This window comes from Anser anser, assembly GCF_964211835.1.
Source record: "Anser anser genome assembly, chromosome: 10".
Taxonomy (NCBI): Eukaryota; Metazoa; Chordata; class Aves; order Anseriformes; family Anatidae; genus Anser; species Anser anser.
The window spans coordinates 11,488,651-11,505,957 of record NC_139730.1 but is presented as its reverse complement, the minus strand read 5'-3'; the positions used below and the strand labels follow the sequence as shown (position 1 = coordinate 11,505,957).

The 17,307-nt window shown below is 54.2% G+C and overlaps 2 protein-coding genes across 5 annotated transcripts in view; one reads left to right on the top strand and one right to left on the bottom strand.

Moving 5' to 3' along the window:
* Window positions 1–2,035, top strand: part of ZNF609 (zinc finger protein 609) — a 53,241-nt gene extending 51,206 nt beyond the window's left edge. For 3 of the 4 annotated variants that reach the window (XM_083849656.1, XM_083849655.1, XM_083849657.1), the window contains exon 10: window positions 7–2,035. In XM_083849656.1, coding sequence (XP_083705782.1) covers window positions 7–13 — 7 coding nt within the window. In that variant the 3' untranslated portion in view covers window positions 14–2,035. The remainder of the gene's footprint in view (window positions 1–6) is intronic. The other variant, XM_083849658.1, reaches the window with a different exon arrangement.
* An 837-nt stretch (window positions 2,036–2,872) lies between these two features.
* Window positions 2,873–16,450, bottom strand: OAZ2 (ornithine decarboxylase antizyme 2). The gene is given in 6 exon segments (XM_083849659.1): window positions 2,873–4,361; window positions 5,985–6,070; window positions 7,800–7,975; window positions 13,254–13,334; window positions 13,336–13,411; window positions 16,416–16,450. Coding segments are annotated over 6 exon segments (573 nt in total). The 5' UTR covers window positions 16,436–16,450; the 3' UTR covers window positions 2,873–4,227.
* Between the last annotated feature and the right edge of the window lie 857 nt (window positions 16,451–17,307).

Genomic DNA, 17,307 nt, shown 5'->3' with positions numbered 1-17,307 from the left:
CGGCAGGACGTGAGGCCGGGACGCCTGGGCTGTACGAGACATGTGACTGGCTCACATGGGGACACGCTGGAGACTCCTTTAGACATCAGTTGAATGGTGTTAATTGTTCTGCTTGACGTTCCTGCCGTGATCTGAGGCAGACTCTGTCTTCTCCCCCCGTCGGACACACACTGAATCCCCCCCTCACCCCCCCCCCCACCCTCCCCTTTGGCGAGTGGGCAAGCTGGTACCTACGGAAATATTTATTCTACTGGGCACCGGCACTTGGGATGGAAGTGAATCGCCTGCCTGGTGCATATGAAGAGGAAACGGAAGCACTGAGGTTTCTCCATGGATTTGTGGCCCTGCTGTGTCCCTGCGAGTCGCCGCGTCACCGTCGGGGCTGAGCGTCACAGGACTTGGGGCGGGCGGTGCAGGCTGGGACGCTGCCGCCTGCGCCCCCCGTGAGGCTCGACCCGCGGGGCCGATCGCCGAGGGGAGGCACGGTCTCAGGAGAGGAAGTTCCAGCAGCACCGCGTGGGTGACACAGAGCCAAGGCAGGGGACGGGGATGGGGGGGACGGCAGCTTCGCGGGATGCAGCCGTGGGGTGCGGGGGGGGTGCACATCAGCGGGTGAAGCGATCCTGCTTCCATCGGCCTCAGCCCCTCTCCAGGCGCCTCCGCCTTCTCCCAGCCCCACGGCTCCGGGCCGGGCAGCGGGACGGGGCGCGGGGGGCTGCCGCCAGCAGCACCCACCACCCGGCCCTGCTGCCAGGGTTTCTCCCCAGTGCCTTGTTACGGTCCAGCCCTGACTGAAGCTCATTTCCAAGGCTTCCAAGTTGGTTTCTGAGCTGTGACTCTGCAACCCACCCACCCTGCCCCGGGCCTTTCCTCTGCCCTGCGCCCCAGGGAAAGGGGCTACACTTCGCATCCTCTCTTCCCTGTCTCCATTGACTTCCCCAGGCTGCGAGCAGAGCTCAGCGAGGAACAAGCACACTTAGGCTCTGCCGGAGGCACCTGGGGCTGCGCAAGCCCCGTGCCGGGGTGCAGGGCACCAGCCCCCCCGAAGCCGCTTCCCGGCGCCCCAGGACAGGGGCTTTCTGGTCCTCTGCCCGCCCCAGCCGCGGTGTGGCTCCCCCCGGGCCGGCTCGCTACCTCGGCCCGCGGCCGCCCCGGCTCTCCCCACCATCCCTGCCCGCCGCCATCCCTTCCAGGCTGGGGGAGTGCCGGGGGGGGGTCCCCTCGGTCTGCGGCAGTCTCCGTCGTGTGCGTGCGCGCGCGTCACACCCAGCCCTGAGGGGTCGCTGTACCGGGATGCTCTGCCCGCCGGGCTCTGTACATACTGTAAAAAGCAATTGTTTGAAAGCTGTTGTTTTTGGGTTTTGTTTTCTTTCCCCTGTCCCGTCCCATCCTCCCGGCCCTTTCCCCTCACCCACTTTACCTGGTTGGAGAGACGCTCGCTGGCCCCGGTTCTGACCATGGCAGCGTGGTGGCCCCAGCCTGCTCTCCTCGACGCCTCTTAGTTCGACTCAATTTTTTTTTCTTCCTCTCTTCGTTGACTTTGCAAGGTGGTGGGGTCAGGGCGACGCGGGGAGCCCCTCGGTGCACCCCGCTGAGGCTGCTCCAGTGCACGAGGAGGGTGCCTGGGTGGGTGGGGGGCTGCTCCCCGCCTCCTTGGGACCTGGTTGCCTCTCCCTTTAGGTGTCAAGTGAGCCAGCAGCTGAAGCAGAACAGGGCCGTTGGACGTTCCCAGGGCCAAATCCTGCCCGCGGGGCCCCCAGCCCCCTGGGGCCCTGTCCCCAGCCTCTGCCCGCGAGCGGGCACCCGCCCGGGTGTTGCACCGTTGATGTTTATAGCGCTCGTTTCCATTGGAGTTGCTGTGTTGGGTTTCATTTCAGTCTTCCTGATTCTGCCCTTCTGTAAAGTGTACATTATTACCAAGTTCCTTGTTTTTTATATATATATATAAATATATATATATACAAACTGTACTCTTCTTGCCTTTGTACATTTGGGCAAGGAGAGAGAATAAATCTTTTTAAGAGACAATCACAAACCTGTGAGGGTGGCTTTTTCTTCCTGTCCCTGCTCCCCCTGACTCCTCCATCCCCAGCAACACGGACGCTGGGCTTTGGGGTGGGGGGGACATGGGGGCCATCACTGCCATCACGGCCTCGGTCTCCATGCCCAGGCAGCGTCCCCAAGGTGGATGCACATGGCCCGAGGACAATGGGCAGCTGCTGGTGCCCAGCCTGGGGACCCAGCCTGTGGGGACCTGCCAGCACAGCATCCCAGTGCCATTAAAAGCCCTAGAAATGCAGCTGAAGGGATAACTGATGAGGGACTTGTCAGGAAGGTCCGCTGCTGAGAGTAATTGAGGCTTTACAGGAGTAATTGAGGCTTTAATAGGCAACAGCTATTTAATGGGACGGGTGTGCTGGAACTGGGGCAGTGAGAGCCCTGACCAGGCACGCACAGCAGGGTCCTGTCCTCCTCCGAAACCAGCCCCGCAGCCTCAGCCCTTCACCAGGGCCACCACGCTGCAGGTCCAGAATGCCAGGGACAGTGCCAGCAGCTGCGAGAGCGTGGGGTGCCTGCGGGAGAGGCACCGATAACTGCAGGTCCTTAACGAGCTCAGGATAACAGCCACACCTGGGACCTCATGCCCCACCAGCATGGAAGGAGCACAGCAGTTCCCACCCCGGCAGGTTAGGGACAAGGAGAGACAGAGGTGGACAAGCAGCATCCACCCGATTTTAAACCACCACCAGAAGGTCCAGACATGGGGGCTTGAAGTCCCCTTCTAAAAGGGATTAGAGCCCCCAGCTCCTCGCCCCTTGAGCCCACGTCTGTCCTGCTTTCACTGTTGGAGGGGAAGGAGGGCAAAGAGACACAAACTTTAAGATGATTTATTCACACAAACTTGTAGCCCGGCCCCACCTCTCTCCCCCAGACAGAAAACACTGACCACGATGTTTATGGAATGGCTTGGCTTCAGCTTTTAACAAAATCCTCCACAGAAGAGTGAGAGCATAACAAAGCACACACGGACAATTCCACACGCAAGCAGCCAGGCCAGGAAGAGAGTTCGCGACACGTCTCCAGGGCCCGGTTTATAAATACACCCTTCTCATGTGGTGCTCGAAGGAAGCCAGCCAGGTTACATCCACGTGGCACGAAGACAAGAGCACAGCCTCGCTCTCCAGTGCTACGAGTGAAACGCGAGCTGCCCCCCGCACGACTCCCTTTGCTTTCGGTACAGCTGTTCTCTCCTCTCGGGGCTCGAGCGTGTCTCTTTGGAGGGGCCCGCAGGACAGAGGTGTGAGGGCAGCCCCTCGCCTGCTCCTCGCCCTGCCTTGGGCAGGAGACCCAAGGCTCACGTGCTCTTTGAACCACGGAAAGTGCGACTCCAGCAGGTGAAGGGAGCGCTCCCCCAGACCCGAGGCATTGCTCCAAACGCTCGCTTGACCCTACCAGAGCAGAGTACCATCGCAGCACGAAAAAGGCTCCGTTCCTTTTAAATAAGCAGCCCCAGCTGGGTGAAGTTAATCTGAATGCCCCTTTTATTAAATGCTGTGATAGTGCAGTGGTAACATTGAACAGAGTAAGACTGTTTAAACAAAAGCTGGAAGAGCAAGAAGGTTTTGTGTTTTTTCTTAAAAAAAAAAAAAAAAAAGTTAGATGAGTTAAAACAGCATTGGTTGCCCCACAGCAGAGATGCACAGGGGTTTTAATGTAGTGTTAAAGGTTAACTCACGTCTCCGTGCGTCTAACTCCCCAAACATGCCTTATACTTAAGAGTCTGAGTGAAAATTAAAAAGTAGCCGGTCAGATGAGCGTACACCGCACATCAGGTGATGGGGAAAGAACCAACACTGATGTGGAGAAGTCAAGGAGTTGATGATGCTGCATCTACCGCTGTGCTCCCCTACGCTGCCGGGCCCCCACGTGGCCGGGGCATGAGGCGCCTCTAGGCTAACACACCACACAGCTGCATGTAAAGAGCTCCTATGCCAGTTCATAAACATCTTCCATTTACTATTTGGTGATTACATGTGTGTATATATAGTTCTCTAGGCAACACGTTTCAATGAGATAGTCAACTCTGAGGATACACAGGCCAATCTAACAATGAGAAATGCAGTTTCAGTCCAACAGAAGCTTGTTTTCCCTTTCCTCAAGAAAGGAGATGTAACCCTCTCTCCCCTCAAAAGCATTTTCAGGTCACACGCGCGTCCCCCGCTGCAACTATTCTTCATCAGAGGAAGAGTTCTGATCCAGGGGGTACACCATGAACATCACATCTGGCCGCGATGGGACAGAGGGGTGACCAGGCCTCACGATTTCAAAGCCCAAGAAGCTGAACGTCTTCAGGAGCGGAGCTACCAAAGAGAAGGAAATCCGTTACCATCAGGAATAATCCTCTGTACCTGTGTTGCCCTAGAAGCCACGACCATCACTCCTGGCCAAGAGGGGGACTTGAGCTGTGCACTCCACTGCGGCAGCCCAGCTACCCACCAGCTGCACAGCCCCGCTGCCGGGACGCACGCAGCCAGCCCGCAGCACGTTGATGTCTCTGTTCCGTGCTTAACTGGGGGGCTGCTCCCAGCACCCGCTGAGCCCTGACAGCGGGTCATGCAGCAGCGGACGGGAATCTGCTTGCTCAGGGAGCAGTCAGAGATCTGCTGTCTCCATGAGGAGGACCTGGAGCTCGCTGCAGCCTCAGCTCAGCTGCGCATGTTGCCCCAGGAAAGCTGCAGCCCAGGAGCCCCACGCATGCTCATCTGGGTCAGGCGAGGTTACGTGGCACTAGCGGGGCATGCGTCCCCTTGTTACTACAGCGGCCGCTCCCCTGTGACCTGTGAGAGCCACCCTGCCACAGCACCTCATCGCTGCAACACCTTCTGGTGATTGGCCTCAGAGCTCTGCGCAGTCATGCAGAGCAGCTCCTACGTGCCTTCAAGGCGACGCTGAAGTTCAGCTGTACAAAGACTCAGAGCCTGGAGCACTCTAGAGCTCGTACAAACAAGCCAGGTTCAATGGCAACACTCCCCGTGCTTTTTAAAAACGAGCAAAACCCAGCATCAGATGTCCCCTGTAAACAGCCACCATGGAGGTCACCTACGCAGCCACTGCTGGTGACACACTAGAGCAAGAACTCTGTTTGGAAATTAATCTTGGTATCGTAACGTGGAGCGACATCTTCCTGGGGTCAGCACAGCTTAGCTGTAATAACGTGCTTCACTTCAGAGAAGGCAGTGCAGCTTGCAAAGCAGCAGAGTAAAATTAGAATTAAGATTTGAATTATTCCTGCCATGGTAATTGCTTGGTTACTAGCCTGCGTCTAGTAGGATTTGAAGTGACACATACGTAGCTTGGTACCTCATCACAAATCTCAAACTTCCGTGTTCTAATCGCTCATCCGACACATCTATCTTTAGATCCTAATGCAGCCCCCTTAAGCCCTAAGCATCTCTAGCCAGGGTCAGGATTACCTGTAGGTCTAGGAAGGGCAAAAGTGCCAGGAGATCTTTAAAAAGCAGATGAGCACAAGGGCAACAAGCTACCAGTATTCGTTTACCATGCATTAACCTCTCCTGGGTTTCCCCTTGCAAATCACAGATGATCACGGAATCCTGGTGCCAAATGCCTTCACTCCTTACCCAAGAAGGATTATTAACCACCTTCTGGACAGGAAAGTACTCCAAGTTACTCAGGAGCAGCTTTCTCCTTGAGAGTACTAGTAATAATTTACCTGCAGGACAGTAAAGCATATCCAGCTGGAGAAATCAAGATATTCTTTCTCCCTCAGTCTCAAGACAGGGCTTATTTACTGCATGAGAAACCACTTCTGATTTGTAAGAACACCACAGAAATTCTGCACATAACAATTCCTGCAGCAGGAAGCGTCCCCTGAAGCCCTGGGATGACCAGATTTTCGTACAGATCCAGCAGCACCATTTTAGATCTAAGGAGCAAACCTCACAGCAGGGCTGATTTCTCACCTCTATCTTCTCTGCTTTTTCTGAAGCAAATAAAGACGTAGTTTACTTTCATTTTTTCTTCAGCAAATTCCAACAGTGCTGATAACCTGCCAAGGAGGAAGAAGACAAAAGAACATCAGCTATAGGAAGTCCTGTCCTGAGGAAGCCACTGAGCACTATCAACTGTTTGGATGTTGTCAGGCAGAAAGATTACTTGTTTACAGATGCCTTCCAGCGAACAATGGGTGCTGAAACAATGGACTTCCTGCTTTCATGTCCAGCCCTGCAAAACCAAGAGCTGTCCTCCACCAAGTCACCCAACAAGTCCGTGTCCTTGGCACCCGCCTGCCAGCACGCACAGCCCCACCAGCCAGGAGTTTTGCATACAAGTCTTCAGACGTGGGAAGCTGAATATTGCAGCTGTTTACATTCCCTTCACTGGCACCACACAGGATCTCTAAGTTTTACACTTCACGTAAAGATTTAAAAAAATAGAATAAAATAAAAGAGCTCATGCCAGGCAGAAGAGAAGAGAAAACCATCGCTGCAGGAGCATGTGCACAGGCAAAGCTGTTTCCTGAACATATCATCTGGATGGCACAGCTGAGAAGCTGCATCGTGAAACCCAGCTTCCTTCCAGCTGAATTATTTCTGCCCTCTCTCTTGACGGGAGCACAGCGGCACTGACCCCATCTGAGCCCCAGGGATCCGCGCGGTGCTGCCACCGCGGTCGCTGCCGGCCTTGTAACCATTTCCGATGCAGGCTGCTAGAGCGGTGACAAACAGGGCTCGAATCGAGATCTAATTAAACAGCAGTCAGTGAGACTGGAGTGCACCGAGGGAGATTAAATTTGCAAGGATTTTGTTAATATGGTAATGAACTACTTTAATTATAGCCTCTACTAGGCTGTTTTACCTAGCTAAAAATAATCTTGCAAAATCGTGCTTTAAGTCATGATGAGCTGGGCGGGTAAATACCCCCACGGAAGAACCTGCTCCCAAGAGATCAGGCACACAGCCGGCCAAAGGATTTATGGGCTGACTGCGGAAATTATGCAGAAACGTTTATCTGGACTCAGATTCCAAGGAGACGAGCATGAGACAGCAGGAATACTGGCACTTATTGAAGGTGCCCAATGATGTTTTTTTGTAATTAGCTCGTGTCGTTTGCTGGTAAAACCTATTTGGAAATTTAGGAGGACTTCGGAGAGCTCTGCACAGGAATCTGGTGAAGCCACATCTACGCTGCAGCGCTCCCTGCCAGCAGAGATCTCTGGCGAAGCACTTGGCAGGAAGTAGCTGCTCTGGAAGCTGCGTTTACACAAACTTCCCAGAGCAGAGCTGTCTGGACAAAACACTACCGTATTCTGCCAGCAGAGAAAAATCAGATTCTGGCAGAGCCAGAAGCCTGCATGGCAGCAGCCCAAGAGCAGAACCACCTACTGATGAGAAGGAGCACATCAATATAATGGAGTTTTTCCCTGAAAGAGAGGAAGACACTTGCCAAAATAAATACTTGCCAATTGGCCCGCGGAACAGAATTTTCCACAAAGTATGCAAAGAATCACTCCACTCATTTCTTGCTTATTTTTCATTAGCACAGGACCTCAAAAACAGTAACTCGTCTCAAATGATCTCTAAGGGGGGAAAAAATACATATGGAGGACTAACAGGACACTTCCCTGAAGACAAGGCAGCAAAGACATGCTTTAGCTGTGCAGGTCAGGAAGAGAAGTGCCACCCATATGTACAGCTCGTTCTCCCCACACATGGAACATCACCAGCGTAAGAGAAATGCTGCTCCCTGCGGGCACAGCTCCGGGATGCCAAACTCACCCTTCTTTGCTTCCATCAGCTAATAATCCATCAGGGATTTCCACAAAGAGGCTCTGATTCGAGAGCACTGCATCCCAGGAGGAGGTCTTCACCTCTGTGACCTTGTACTGGAAGTGGACAATATGAGGCTTCCCTTCGTGCACTGGGACATCTTGGTTAACAGTGATCTTCTCATCCTAGACAGAGGAGGGAGGAGAGCTCGTGAAACATGCTTTAAGGTTAAAGAAAACTAAGTATGAAACTACAGACCAAAGGTGTAAGAGACCATGCTTAAGTGAACATGCAAAGGGGCTGTGCTTTCAATGGGAGTGCCCTCCCAAAAAACTGGGATCAGCCCTTGCACACCGGTGTGTGTCTGAAGTCTCGCCAGCCACTAAAATTCAGCCCCGTGAGACCCACCACAGCTCACAAAGGTATGCACCACGAGGCACAAACTCAGACCCGAGTCTCAGCGCTCCTCACACCCCCAAGGGGTTAAGAGCCATTGTTTTAAGCTGCCTGTATTTCCCAGAACACCTCGCTTTTATTCTGGTCTAACAAAGAAATAGGAGTGAAAAGTAAAACCCTACATCCTAACAGGCAGGGGAGATGCAAATGCAAAATAAATGCTATAATAATTTTACTGAGAACATTATACTTTTCCCTTCCCCTTTCATTGGCTCGGGGACGCACCAAAACGAGTATTCCGGCCTTGGAGTGATTTTCTAGTCATGCTTTTCTGTTCAAGAGAATGCAGCTTTGCATATTCCCATTATATTCAATTTCTGGGCAGCAAGAGTCCATTCATTCACCGCAGCTCCCAGCCACATCTTTGCAGGGCGGTTCATGAACTACCCTTCAAAGAACACAACCGACAAGCTGCAATAACATCTGCTGTGGCAGCCTGACCGCTTTTGTCTCCCCAGTCCCCAGCACAGTCTTTTTGTTTAAGGGATGACCACAAATTGCTTTCCCAGATTTTACAACCAACTGGTATGGCAAATGGCTTGCCTCCCGGTATAAGGGAGGAGAATACATAGCACAGAGAGACCCCCAAAATAGACAGAAGCTACGCGGATGTGAAAATTGTGACAAAGTCTTTTCCAGAGACCACAAGCGTACATGTCCCCTCTAACACTTCTCTAACAAGCGTGCAGCCAGCCTCAAATTCAGCTTAGCAGTTCCTAGAAAACAATTCCGTGGTTAAATGCCATTCCTTCTCCTGGCAGTCTCTGTAGGCAGTTGGCTCACCCAATAATGTTTTCCACATTTAACTTCGAAAAGCCCCAGTGAAACAACTACAGAAATTCATTAGGCTCCAGAGTTAACACTGTCAACTCCAGCAAAGGCTAAATCGTTCCCATGTGCTGGGCCGCAGGCTTGTGCACGCTGTCCCATGCACATCACTTGTGCAGCTCTGACGGGCAGGAGCAAACCAGGGAGGAGAAGCCAAGCCTGTGCTGCTCCCGAGTTTCAGGAACACCTGGGTGGGAAGTGCTTTACCCCACAGGGTCACTGGGCAGGTGTCCGTCCAGCCTCTGGGCATTTTATTTTATCAGGGTGAGTAACTGAGCAGCTCATTATGAGCTCTGATCTGCTGACCGGCAGCTGGGCTGACAGCAGAACAAGTGCTTTGGCTGCATTATGACAGCACCTCACCGGACTGTCCTTATAAATCCCGTATAGGCACACCTACACATCTCTGACCACAGCGCCCGCACTCGGGGACATTTAGTGCAGCTTGGTGGGCAGGGGATATTGCCTTGTAGGTGTTTTATACTACCAAGGTGTAAGCTTTGCAGAAAGGGCAATGCTCAGCAAAACCATCTGAGAACATTCCTGGGCTCCTCCACCGTGTTTCCCAGTGTTTTAACCCCTATTACCACATATATTGAAATAGTCCAACTCTCTTGGTTTGACTGCTGTGACAAGGGAGAAGCCATCGGGCATGTTAATGCTGGCGACGAGGTTAGCTCTGCATGTAAATCAGGAACTGCCTGGCTCTGGTAACCGGAGCAGAGGAAGCTGCCGTTTGTTTGAAGCACACAAAGCTGAGCGCAGGCCCACTGCAAAACAAGTTTACACTTCATGGGAGTAAATATCCTGTAGGAAATAAGTTTATTCATTGAGTTTGAAAGGAGCCTGCGTGGTTGTGCCTGCTGTCAGGTTTCACCACGGTTTTAAGCCAAGTGCAGCAAGAAGCCCACCAACAGCTGCTCCAGGAGAGGTTAAACCAGACAGCTGCCGATCGAGCCACAACAGAGCCGCGGCAAGAGTCGGGTTTGAGCCCAGCGAGAGCTCTGCACCGCAAAGGTCTATTTAAAAACAGAGCAAAACAAGGGGATTACGCACATCTTTCACCAGTGACTTCATGGGAGCCTTTTACAGTTGTTTTCCTGTGCAGAGAACGTCTCCATTTCAGAAGAGATCTCTCTCAAGCAAGAGAAGCTCACAGATGCTTTTCTCATACTTCACAAAAACAAGAACAGGGCGAGGAAGCTGAGTAAAGCAGGCTGGGATTGACACGCTGGAGGGGGAGGCACACGCGTGCGTTTGTGTGGGAAGGCTGGCAGAAGCCTGCAAGAGCAGGGGAAGAGCTTTTCTGTCGTCACGTAGCCCTGCTGCAACCAGAAGTCGGGCGCTTACGAAGCCTTCCCCAGGCTCCCAGCCTCGGGAGCTTTTTCCGAGCCCCCCGATACACAGCCCGCTATTGCGAAGGCAGCGTAACCGCAGGGATTAACAGAACCAGTTCCCCTGGTTCTGTGAGAGTTATGCTTACGCAGCCTGTCTCGGGCAGCTGGTGTTTTATTCCCGTGTATCAAAATAGAGCTAGCGAGATCCCGAGGAGAGGAGCTGTTCCTGGGAAGCAGCAGCCCAGAGTTCACTGGAACCTGCTCAGAGCACAACCCCGTTCACGCATCAAGCGTTTGGTTTCAGCCCACCCCTGCTAAATGCCCCCGCCACGCTGCCTTGTACCCCCAGCCGCCCAAATCCCCGCTCTGCAACCCCGGGCTCCATTTCAGCGACTCGAGGCCGTGAGGACCGGCTTCCCGTCAGCTACAGTTCACCAAGAGCTGGGTTTTCCAACCCAGTTACGCTCCTCGAGCACCCCGATCAGGACGGAGGGAGGCCCCTAGGTGCTGGCAGGGAGGGAAGGATGTACGCCGTGACCTGCCACAGCCAGGCGGCTCCAGAAGCCCACGCAAGCAGCCTGCTGTCAGCACACGCTACACCTGCAGCCTCCTGCCAAGTTTGCTAGCCAGAGCACGGCCGTTTGTCAAAGCCCCTCCTGGCTGTCCAGCACTGACTCCCACCACCGTAGCTTTCCCAGCTCTACAAAGCTCCCTCGACAAAGGGCCGAGCATCAAGTCTCTTAAAGTAAAAATACCAACAGCTATCGGGAGCCCCAGCTGCCTAATTCGTACCGCTGCTGTACACAAGCGCTGTGCTGCATACTCAGGAGGAGGCAGGCTCGTTCAGAAAGGTCACCCCTTGAACTAGAACAGCTGACACAGCTGGAAAAAAGTACTTAAGCTTTTGGGCCCAGATGCCTTTCCAGGTCACGCTGGCTGAAAAGCCCAGCCTGCCATACCTGCTGTGCCACCGGCTTGAGCGCGCTGCGGAGAGGGGCAGAGAATCACAGAACCGTTCAGGTTGGAGAAGGCCTGTAAGATCACTGAGTCCAACCCTGAACCTTGCATTGGCAAGCCTACCACTAAGCCATGCTACCAAGTCCTACAGGTACATGTTTCTTGGAGACCTCTAGGGATGGTGGCTCAGCCTGTTCCAACGCCACACAGCGCTTTCAGTAAAGACTTCTCCTAATACCCAACCAACTCCCTGCCACACCAGCACAACTTGAGGCCATTTCCCATTGCCACATCAGAGGTGGGACTTTAAACCACTGGAGGTGGTTTAAAAATGCAACCTGTTCCACCCTGGGCTGAGCTACATTAAGGAAGGGGCCAATCCTCTGACAGATTCTGGTGGCAAGGTAGGTTTTGTCAGCAAAACCCTGGAAGAAGTTGTGTTCTTACTTCTGAGACGCAGCTATCTGGACGAGATCTCCACAGGCAGCAAGCCCTGCCTACACACCACCACCGAAAGCTTCTGTGCTAATTCAAGGCTGTACTGAAATCAAGTACTTCAAAGCCTCCAAACTGTGACTCTTTCCACCAGCATCTCCTCCACGTCTAGACAATTTTCCACCTCTGGTCTTGCTTGGTGTGTATACAAGGGCTGGCAAATTTGGCCTGCAGGAGTTTAAGTTGCAGGGTCACCACTTTGTCATCCATCAGACCCTGACAGAATACACTTCACGTCCTGAGCCCTCCTGAAGCTGCTCACGTCTCTTCTTTGTGTGAAATGAAGCCAGCTGAGCTGCTTGCCGCCCCTCTGGACTTCACATCCCTCTAACATCTGCGACAATTCAATTCAGCAGCATTAAGCTGATGTCGCATTGTTATTAAGAGGCTAGAGCTTGACGTTTATTCACAAGGCAAGCAGGCAAGGCACGTGCTACAAATTCACCAGCTCTGCAGTAAAGCAAACTTCTCTGAAAGCAGCCGTGAGGTCTCTTGTTTCTCATGAATTTCCACAGGAGACTTTGGTAGCTGTGACCTGAAAGGGCCCGCATCCTTTCATCATACGAAGGCTGCTTGCCTCCCACGGGGTAATTAAAATCAAGTCTAACACCTATGACAGCAATTCTGTCTGAGCAGCCGAATCTGCAAGCTTAGCATAAATTCACGCAGCCTCATCTGATAGCACTTTACACCCTGGCTTGGGGAAAAACAGTGCCTGTCCCAGAAGGGAGACAGATGTGCAGCACTGTAACGTAACACAGAGAAGCTGCACAAGTGCCGATTATTCCCCAGAAAGAGCCAATTCATCTGAAAGCCAAGAGGAAAGATCCTTTAGGATGAGGGTGGCCACAGAACAAAAGCGACACAGACCCACGTACTCCTAGGCAAGTTTGCAGACACGAACACCCCACGATCTTGCCTCACTCTCTGTGTGCATTCCAGAAACGTTCCAGTTTGTGAGCCTCCTGCTTTTGTGAGGTTCAGGCAGCGTTACCTTCCGGACCAGGGCACGGGAAGGAGCTTATTGACCCTTCTCTCTCGGCATTTCACCTTTCTGCTTCCCACTTCCTCTTTTCACACAAGATGTAAGAAGTTGCTTCACATGCTGATAATGCCAGCTCCGCAGGCAGCAGCTGAAACAGGCTCTGGGAACTGGGCTGGCCAGTCATTTGCTGCACACCTCTGATAAGAAGTTTCTTAATAAACAGGTGATACTTAAGCAAGGCAGAGCTGCATGCAGCTCAGTAATCTGCCAGCAGGGCTGCCGAAAAAGCTAACAGTTTCCCCATTTATTACCTTGAAGACTTTTGCATTTATTCCCATCAGGCTGCAGAAGGAAGCAAGCAGATTTGTTACATGGATCATTGTTTAGACATCAAGTCTTTCTCACCTTATATATCAGAGCTGAAAGAGAAGGATCCCTGCTACCCCCTCGCCCACCGGGGATCTTCGACAGTGGGTGAGGGGCATCAGGAGCACCACAGAGGCCCTGGAACGATGTGCCTGCAGCACTGCAGCTGGGGACAGTTACTCAAAGGTAAGATACTACTGCAAGACAAAAAGGGACAAAAGAAACACCAGGTTATGTTAGCAGGGGTCAAAGTTTCTGATACTCCAGCTCCCCGTAACCCCAAACCGCCTGTATTCCTGCTCCCCTGCGGCACGTGAGGGGCAGCTACCGAGCTCTGGTAGCTGCCCCTGGTAGCCTGGAGGACTACGGTAAAACACTTCGCTGCCCAAGCGCTGTCGTATCGCAGAAGGGCAGCGTCCTGTTAGAAATGGAGGAGGGGCTTTGCAGCCAAGATCCCAGAGAGTGCTGAGCAACCTCATGCTAATAAGGGACGCCTGGAAGACTGCCAATAGCAGATGGCTGGAAACGCATGACCAGATGAGCACACATTTTCTGTAGACAAATATCTACAAATAGATCAACAGGGCCCAGAAGGAGGAGGTTTAAGTTTCACATTTTCAAAACAGGGAGGAGGCGAAAGGGCTGGTTCTTCAGATACCTTGAGCATACTCCGCAGCATCCCAGCTGACATTTTCACATGCACGTGAAACACCGTACAAGCATCCTTCAGCCCAACCCTAAATATTAGGAGTTCACCCCACAGACTTTGTCCTAAGATTTATTTTAAGAGCTTAACGCAAAAAGAAAAAGTTCCCCTTGTGGTCTTTGAGTTTGCTGGGATCTCATCTGTGTGCTCTTTTAGGATCACTTCTAACACAGGCTTTAACATCAGCTTTCAGCACATTCATGGAATCAAATTATTTTACTCCTGGAGCGCTGCTTCCTTTACCAGCACCATAAAAGCTCTTTGCCAAGGCACGGGGCAGCAGCAGTTACTCCGCTCCCAAAGCCTGCAAAAGCAACGCAAAGACGCCAGTCATTCTCCAGCATTCCCACGATGAAACACGCCAGCACAGAGCTATGCAAACATCACCTTGTCACAGCTTTCCTGAGAAATAAAGGGGAACGGGAGGGTTTTCAGTAGGCAAACTAACAGAGGAACACGGCTCTACGGGACAGCCTCTGCAGAAGCATTCACAACCGGCTGGCTGTCCTGAAACTGCCCAGGTGAGGTGTTTCCAGGATGGTGTTTTTCACCCCAGGGCCTCTCCAGGAGCGAGGCAGTCCTCGGTATCAAAGGACCAAGCACTGAGCTGCGCCACCTAAACAGCATGCAGGGAACACACACCAACAGCCTGCAAACAAACTACCGAAGCATTTACGGATGCCAAAAAAAACACCAACCCAACAGCCTGCCAACATGGTTACGCCACAGGCGGAATCTGCTAAGATCTTGGCTATCCACTTCATACCAAACTAATCTTTCTACAGGAAACACAAATATTCTTCCTCCACGTGTTTCCTTCTCCCCCAGGTTTGCTAGGCAGGGCTCTCCAGAGGTGCTCCCACGCGGCTGCGGCGTATAGCCGATGCTGCTTGCAGAAAAGGCTGCTCAGACACGCTCGGAAGAGATATTTAAGCAGTTGCATCGAAGATGTCTGAGGGCAAAATCCCTTCCACACATGCTCAGTTGCGCTCTGTATTAATACAGTCCCTCCGCACGGCATGACTGGGGCTATCAATGGACCAGTGTGTATTCAGTAGTAGTGGATGTGGAGAGGCATGACAAAGCACTTTGCTGTGCAATTCCCCACCCCCAGAAAGCTGTTGGCAGCTTTGTTTTTCCCTTCCCTCCTCCCTCCCCCCCCAGCTAACAATGTACTATTGATAGCTCTCTCCAACTTGCAGCCAATGCATCAAGAAGCTGGATAATGAAGTGTAGTTGTGGGAAAAAAAAATTAAAAAAAAAAAAGAGGCAGCAGTTTTCATGCAAAGCAGCTCAAGGCACTTCCCAGTTTTGCTTCCTCTGGCACACGCAGAAGTCAAAACACAAGACCCCTTCAAGCGCTGAGCCCTCCAGGGCTTTGCCTAGCCCAGACCTGCACGCTGCCTCTCTCCTCCCACCAAACTCTGCAGCTGCAGCCAGGCAGGGCCCTAAAAGCAGCCCCGGGGCACAAGCATGTGCGGGGGGGCACAAATTAAGAGGTTTTGCTTCATCCTGATGTGCATCGGCAGCAGTCCTGCAAAGAACTTCATGCAACGGCCAGCAAAGCCTCATCCCTCGACGCACCCCGTTTAGAGCTTAAAATTAGGAACTGCGCTCCCATCCGCTGCAGCCCCTCTTCTTTTTGCTTTCCAGCAGCCCAGGGTAAAAGGCGTCGAGCTCAGCAAGCGCCTTGCGCTGAAGTGGCTCCCAGAGCTTCTTGACCAAGTCCTGCCTGAAACGGGAGCTGCTGGCGAGCGCGCCTGCCCAGCCGGCGGGTGTCATTTCAACTCGCCGCGCTGCCAGCGGTCCCAGATCCGTGCCCCGGCCCTGGGCAGCGCAGGGGACGACGACTCCACTCCTCAGCCCGCTCCCGCTGGCTCTCCACCACCTCCAGGCCGCTGCCGCTTTCTGTCCATGCCAACAACTGGCACCGCTGGGTCTAAAAGGCTCCGCATTTGGTTGTGGTTGGGTTTTTGTGTTCTTTTTTTTTGCTTGCGCCGAAGACTCGTGCCAGGTGGACGGACCCACGCAGCCCCCTGGCATTACAGAAACAAACCTGTTTTCTTTTTAAAGGCGGCTCTGAGGATGCAGATGAGCGCAGCCCAGAAAAACAAGCTCCCGCGCTGTCAGCCCCACACGGAGGAGCCTCAGCAGAGGAGCACCTCGCAAACACCCCGCAGGAGCCCAGCACGGCCCGGTGCCGGCCCCGCGGGCAGCAGGGCACGCACCGCCCGCAGCCCCTCACCGCCGGGCCGGGGGGCACGGGGACAGCCCCCGCGGCCCGGGGGAGCCCCCCGCCGGGGATGCCCGCGTCCCCCCAGGCTCGGAGCCACCCCGCAGGGCGCTGCCCGCACACCGGGCCCGGCCGCCCCCCGCCCGCCTACCGCCGGGGGAAGGCCGCGGCCCGCCGGGCCCACCCGGCCGGGGCTCCCCAAACCCAGCAGCCGCGGCCCGCCGAGGAGCCGAGCCGAGCCGAGCCGAGCCGAGCCGCGCACCTGTCCTGGGTGTTTATCATCCTCGGCTGCCTCCGGCTGCGCTGGGCTCCGCTCCGCTCCGCACCTCCGCCCTCCACCGCCGCCGCGCTCCAACTGACCCCGCCGCGCGCCGCGCCACGCCCCCTTCCCCCCGCGCGCGTGGCCCCGCCCACCCCGCGTGGCCCCGCCCACCGCGCTCCCCCCCCCCCCCCCCAGCGCGCCGGGCCCGCTGGGTAACGCCGCCGCCCCAAACAAAGGCGCGCGTGGCGCATGCGCGCTGCGCTCCTCTCGCCCCCTCCTCACCCCTGGCCCTCAGTGCCGCCTGAGGATCCCTGAGGGGAGCGGAGCGCGGGGGGGGGCCTCGGGGCGCTGGAGGTGCGGGTCCCAGCACGGCTCGGGCTGGAGGGGACCGCAAGGGTCACCCAGTTCCAACCCCCTGCCTCAGGCAGGGAGGCTGCCCGCTAGGTGAGGTTGCTCAGAGCCTCACCTAACCTGGTCCTGAACACCTCCAGGGATGGGGCGTCCACAGCTCCTCTGGGCAGCCTGTGCCTCACCGCCCTCTGAGTGAAAAACTTCCTCCTAATCTCTAATCTAAATCTCTTTTAGCTAAAAACCACTCCCCCTCATCCTGTCAATATCCGATTGAGCAAAGAGTCCCTTTACATCTTTTTTACAAGACCCCTTCAAGTACTGAAAGGTTGCCATGAGGTCACCCCAGAGCCTTCTCTCCCGCAGGCTGAACGCCCCCAGCTCCCTCAGCCTTTCTTCACAGGAGAGGTGCTCCCTCCCCTCCATCATCTTCGTGGCCCTCCTCCGGACCCGCTCTAACAGCCCCACGTCCTTGTGCTGGAGCGTTTGCCAAGGAGCAGGGGACGTGCGGTGTGCCGTGGGGCTGCGTGGTGGTGGGGTGAGG